The sequence below is a fragment of the Callospermophilus lateralis genome, chromosome X, assembly GCF_048772815.1.
Source record: "Callospermophilus lateralis isolate mCalLat2 chromosome X, mCalLat2.hap1, whole genome shotgun sequence".
NCBI lineage: Eukaryota > Metazoa > Chordata > Mammalia > Rodentia > Sciuridae > Callospermophilus > Callospermophilus lateralis.
In genome coordinates this window covers 56,522,625-56,528,926 of record NC_135325.1, presented here as the reverse complement: position 1 = coordinate 56,528,926, position 6,302 = coordinate 56,522,625, and the positions used below count along the sequence as shown (strand labels likewise).

At 50.3% G+C, this 6,302-nt stretch overlaps 1 protein-coding gene across 1 annotated transcript; it reads left to right on the top strand.

Moving 5' to 3' along the window:
• The first annotated feature begins 1,839 nt into the window (after window positions 1–1,839).
• On the top strand, window positions 1,840–6,302 carry LOC143638804 (voltage-gated potassium channel KCNC1-like). The gene is made up of 4 exons (XM_077106699.1): window positions 1,840–2,292; window positions 2,538–2,692; window positions 3,306–3,839; window positions 4,094–6,302. The coding sequence occupies exons 1-4, from the start codon at window positions 2,157–2,159 to the stop codon at window positions 4,925–4,927; spliced, it is 1,659 nt and encodes a 552-aa protein (XP_076962814.1). The 5' UTR covers window positions 1,840–2,156; the 3' UTR covers window positions 4,928–6,302.

Sequence of the window (6,302 nt, the reverse complement as noted above, 5' to 3'; positions counted from 1 at the left end):
GAAAAGGCCAAGAAAGAGCTTTTTATCCTAGACCCTCTATAGAGCCTCCGGAAAAGAATAGAACCTTACCAACAACTTGATTTTAGTCCAGTGAGACCTGTGTTAGATGCCTAAGGACCCCGAAAAATAAATGAGTAAATTCATGTTATTTTCAGCAACTAATAGTGTGGCTTATTTTTGGTTTGTTTGTTGGTTGGTTTTTGGGGGATTGAATACAGGACCTCTCATGTGCCAGACAAGTGCTCTACCACTGAGCTATATATCTCCAGCCTTTTTTATTGAGACAGGGTGTCACTGTATTGCCAGGACTGGCCTCTGCATCATGAGTAGCTGGGATTATAAGCATGTGTAACCACACCCAGCTGTTTGTGACAATTTGTAACAGCAACAGTTAGAAAACTAATATAATGTACACATACATAATAATATTCTAGTATGAAAAGTGTTCTAAGAAAAAAAGAAAAAGAAAGCATGTTGTGAGAATGCAGAGGGCCAGGAGCAGTGGCAAATTCAGATAGTCCTAGCAACTTTGGAGGCTGAGGCCGGAGAATCACTAGTTCAAGGCTAGCTTCAGCAATTTAGCAAGACCTTATCTCAAAATTAAAAAAAAAAAAATCAAAGGAACTGGGGATGTAGCTCAGTGGTAATGCACCCTTGGGTTCAATTCCTAGGAGAGAGAGAGAGAGAGAGAGAATATGCAGAAGACAGGAACCTGTCTTAGAGGCAATGAATCAAGGAAAGTTACCCAAAATAGTTGACAATAAAATGGATATGGAAGAAAAAGCAGTTTTTAGCAGCTGCAGGAGATGAGACACTGTCTTGAAGACAGAGACACTGTGTACAAAAGTACCAGGCATGAAAGAGGCTGGCAGATTTAGAGAATCAAGAAGCAAAAATAGACTGCAGAAGAGGATGGGCAGGATGTATGGAGAGAAGGGGGCTTACAGGGGTGACAGAGAAAACTGCTGCCTCTACCTTCTCCACTCTGAAAGTGCAAATTGCCCAAGTTATTGTCTGCCTTTCTTAACGGACTTAAGAACTTAACTCTGTGGAGCCAAAGCTTGTCACAGCAAAACTCAAAGGCCCCTGGTACCACTACCCCTTTCCCCATTCTAGCCATAAAGTCCACTAAGGGGACCATACTCTTCCACCAGCTCCACAGCAAGGCAGTGACCAAGAAGGAAGAGACAAGAGCCTGATTGCATGTCTTAAAACTCTCAGTCCATCTGGGGCCTGACTCTGAGGGAATGGGCTGAAAAGGAAGAAGAGAGGAGGGTGTTGTTTTGTGGTAGAAATCTTCATTCCTCATAGAAATTTCTGGAGAGGCATGGGGGCTGGGCCAGGGGGTGGAGGTAGGAGTTATCTTGGAATTTAGAATCATCTGGGTGCTCCATTGGCAAACTCTCTGTAGCAAAATATGAAACTGACTCAATACTGGGGAGGGGTCCAGGAGGCAGGGGTGAGGCAGGACAGCAAGAGGAGGGGATGTGGTTTGTGTCCCCTCAAAGGGGTTTGGGACAAGGAGGCTTCTCTCTTGTTCCTCTAACCTTCCTCTTCTTCCATCCCTACCCCCATCCTTGGCACCAGGGCCTCTGGAGCAAAGGGAAGAAAAATGAGTGGGCAGAAACAGCTGGATGCAGCCAGGAGCACATCTGGCCTCCCTGGGCCTCACTCCCCCTTCCCCCAACACTCTTTCCTCCTTTTCAGGTTTCTGATGGGGGTCTATAGTGGAGCTGGGGGGGAGGGTGGGGAATTACAGCGAGGCTGGGTGGAGGTGGGGTTGGGGCGGGGGAGAATGTTGTTCTAAATATTAGCTGGGCTTGTGAGGTGGCCTCTTGGCTGGAGCCTGACCACCTAACTTCCTGTTTTTCCTACAGCTGCCTCCTCCCCTCCCTCTTCTCTGGGCTGGAACTGAGCCGGGGAGGAAGGAGGAGCAGCAGAGTTGGCCAGGGTCGCTTTTCTGATTCCCTGCAGGCTGGGGGCCAGGACGGCCTCCCTAAGCAAGCAGGCGGAGGCACATATAGCCCTAGGTCCCGGCGTTGAATCTCAGCACTTGCTCCTCTGGCCACAGCAGGAACAAGAGGCTCCTGGAAAGCCCCAACTTCTTACCAGCTCTTCCATGAGCACACCCTGGTCCCAGGGCCTGAGATTTCTCCATGCAGGAGCAGCCAGAAACTCCAGAGGCGGCGGCAACGCCGGACACACCACCCGCCCAACTGCCTCCAGCCCCACCGCCCAGCCAGCTGCTGGTCCCTTCTCTGCCAGTGTTCGTGGACCACGCAAAACAACCAAGTGAGTGAGCAGGGACTGGCTGGGTGGGGGAGTGGGGTTTCTTGGCTGGGGGTGTCTTCCTGTGCTCCTTTTTTTGCCCTCAGGGACAAACATGGGAGACAGGCAGGCTGTCTGTCAGGGTTAGGGGACACTGAAATGTTGGTCTGAGTAGGTGTTTTGACAACTCCTGGTTTGCCCTTCTGTGCTCCTCTTGCCCTCTCTCTCCTCCACCCCTCCACTCTGTTTTTACCCCTCTCTCTTCCCAGGCAAGGAACTCATTAAGCCCAAAGCAATTTTAGGGCGCCCAGTAGAGAGACCTGCAGAGGCTGCTGCTGCTGCTACGGAGGCTGCTGGTGCTGCTGCTGAAGAGTGCCCGGCATTGGGCACCAGGGGAGTTGGAGTCAAAAACCATCGCTGTCAGGTCTGCCGGCCCCCCAGCCAGTTCCTCAAGTCAGGCACTTCCTACTCCCTGTGGAGACCTAGGGATCTCTAAGGCCCTCCAGCTTCCCCTGACACCTCCATCTTCATTCCTCATTCCTGGTACTTAGCCTCCCTTTGTGGCTTCTCTTTTTATTCACTTCTCCAACCAACCCCATCTCACCCTACCCACTCCCTAATTTTCAAGGTGACATTAGAGGATTAAGAGAGGCCCCTATCCCTATCTTGATCGGTTAGTCTGCAATTGCCTGTCTGTGACTTACCCTGCTGTATACAGTGGCACAGTTGTTCTCTCAGAGCCACCAGGAGTCTCCCAAGACCCCTGACCGACATCTGTTTCCAGGCTAGGCTGGTTTTTCTCCTGGAACTGCTAGGCCCAGGAGAGACTCTGGCTAGTCACTGTGACTACACCTGAGAGTTTGCTGTCCTCCTGTTTCCTGAAGACCCAGGAGGATCTTGGGCAGCCTCTCGTGGGTCCCTGGGCTGCCACATCACTTTTGTGGCCCTCAGCCCCCTCCCTGCCCTGGCCAAGCCAAGGAAGGGAGAGGAAGGCAGGAGGACCCTGTCCTAACCCCTGTCATCCCTCCTCTTGCCAGCGGATCCGAGCCAGCCGAGAAGCAGGCTCACGGTTTGCCATGGAGGGCTTGGATGATAAACTGATCCTGAACGTGGGGGGCATGCGCCACGAGACCTACATCAGCACCGTGCGGGCCTTCCCAGGCACCCGCCTCTACAAGCTGACCGAGCCACCCCCGCCTGGCAGTCCAGCTGCTCAGGGTCCACCGGTCCGAGAGTTTTTCTTTGACCGTAATCCTGAGCTCTTTAGCTATGTGCTGGGCTACTACCGTACTAGGCAGCTGCACTGCCCCAATGACGTTTGTCGGGATGTCCTAGAGGAGGAGCTGGCTTATTGGGGCCTGGCGGAAGCGCCTTTGGCACCTTGCTGCTGGCTCAAGCTAAGTGGCAGGGAGACCCGGACCCAGGACTTCCTCTCCTGGGAGGCCTGTGAGAACGCCCACCTAGATGAACGTCTTCTGCTGAACCCCATGGAAGGCCAGGGACTGCGGAATGCTTGGAAGCCATGGCTCTGGGTGCTTCTTGATCAACCCCAGTCTTCCCTAGGAGCGAAGGTAACTCATTAACAATGTGTAGCACCTTGTTATACACCTTTATCTATGAAGGGCCTGGCCCTGCTAAGTTGCCACAATAACTATGCACTTGGCATGGTGCTTGGGGCCCAAATCTATAACCCCCCCCCCCAGGAAAACTTGAGGGGGTTTCCTTAAAATGGAGAGGGAAAAGGGTGGAAGTGTCAGTAGGGAGGTGGGGATGACTGGTAAATGAGGTTTCTGACATTCATCTTTTTTTTTTTTTTTTTTCCCAGTGCCTTTCCCTGATCTCCACACTCTTTGCTGTGTGTGCCCTGGTGATCTTCTTCCAGGAGACAGAGGTTCAGCTGGATTACTTCTCTGCCAACTTCACTCCTATGGGACATGGGGCGGGGGTGGGGGGAAGCCAGCAGCAGCAGCAGCAGCAGCAGCAAAACAATGGTCTTGTTTATCGCCGTGCCCCCCACCTGCTCTACCTGGAATTACTCTGTGCCCTTTGGTTTGGAACTGAGCTTTTTGCAAGAGCCATTTCCTGCCCTGATAAGGTGCGCTTCCTGTGTAGCCCCCTCAACCTGGCTGACATCTTCTGTTTGTTCCCTGTGCTGGTGGAATTAGTGGTGGGTGACAAGGCTGAACGGCAGCCTCGCCTTAGCCTCACCCTTGGGGCCATTCGTTCTCTCTATGTCCTCAAGCTGGTTCGTCTCCTGGGCTTTCTTGAAAAGTCCCTGGCCCTGAGAGTCCTGGTTCATACTCTCCATTCCTCCTGGAAAGAGGTGTGTGCCTTTCTCCTGATTTGGGTGGCTGAAATCTTATTCTTTGGCTCACTCTTCCTCTATGGGGAGCTTTTGGGCATGTCAACCCCAGGACAGAGTGAGCTCCACTTTGGAGACATCTTTACCTGTCTCTGGTGGACTGTCATAACTCTCACCACTGTCGGCTATGGAGACGTCTACCCACTCTCTGCTATGGGCCAGCTCACTGCTGCTGTCACAGCCACCGTGGGCATGTGCACTGGTGTCTTGCTGGTGCCTGTGCTCCTGGTCCGCTTCCAGCGCTATTATGCTGTAGCCCTGGCTCGCCAGAAACTAAGGCCCAGTGGGATCCTATAATAGGCCCATTGGTCAAGAGGGGTGGAGCCCACCTTCCTGTACTCCCTCTTGCCAGTTTTTGGTTACAGATTAGAATTTCTGGCTTTGGATTTGGCAAAGAATCCTTCAGGAGCAGCCCCAGGTCATGGCAATTCCTGCTAGTCAGGATCAGATAAATATCACCTATAGGTCAGACTCCTCATCCTCATCAAGGGAAGAAGGAGCTTAGGGACAAGGCTAGTTAATTCTTACATTCCCCTGCCCCACCCTAGGCCCTTCTCTGAATACCAGAATGCCCAGGAAGGATAGAGTGTAGTTCTTCCTGGATTGGTGCTATATCCCCCTCTCAACTAGATCTCCCTTCACATTCACTCATCCCTTGCTGCCCAACTGGACCCTAGTCTAGATGGGAGACTTTTGCATGATGGTAGCCATAGTATATCAAGATTGGTTGCCCATGTCAATGGTGATTGGCTGTGGGTATCAATGATAATTGTCTGTGAATATCTGACAGCAACTGGTTATGGGTATTGATGACAATTTGTACTTTCAGTGCCCAGGAATAGCCAGATTGTAGCATTGCTCTCTCTCCGTACTGCTCCTGGGGCAAATGTTCCTTAGAGGCAGAAGGAGGCCTTTGAAGAGTCTCAGAGACTCCAATCAGATGCGGGTCAGCCATGTCTGGACCCGAAGCACTCTTAAGTCCATGACCTCCTCATCCCATTATATCCTTGCCCAATTCTGCCTCATCCCCTCTTCTCCCCATCTTTGATTTTTTTCATAATATTTTAGATTTAGTATTAGCCATCATTAATCAAAATATATTAGTCAATATTAACCACAGTATCTCACTCATGATAACAGTATGTAGTCACTAATAGACATAAAATGTTATCATTGCATATTGTTTGGACAGGAATGAGGAAACTGGGATTGTGGACAAGAGTACACAAACAATTTCCTCTTCCATATTTTTTCTTTTTTTTTTTTAAATTTTACTCCTTTACAATTCTTTTTTTTTCTTCCAAATACTTTTCAGTACCCACAACGGGTCTACCTCCAATCCTCGCTGCTATTGAATATTCCCACCTTCCAACCTCTTCCTCTTCTTTTTTTTTTTTTTTTTTTTTTTTTTTTTTTTTACTACCTGTGTGCTCTTCCCTCCTGGCTTTCCCATGGTGTTCCCCACCATGCACCTCTCTTGGAACTGGCTTCCAGGAGAGACAGAAGGGACCTACTCAGGTCTAACTTCAAATCAAGCCACTGGGTTGTCTGAACAAGTAACCCAGGCAACTAGGCAGAGCCGGGAGGTTGAATTGAGCCCTCACTGTTGCTGAAGCTGTGAGCATAATTCTGTTTACAAAACTTTTAAATAAAATATCCTTTGATATCTCTA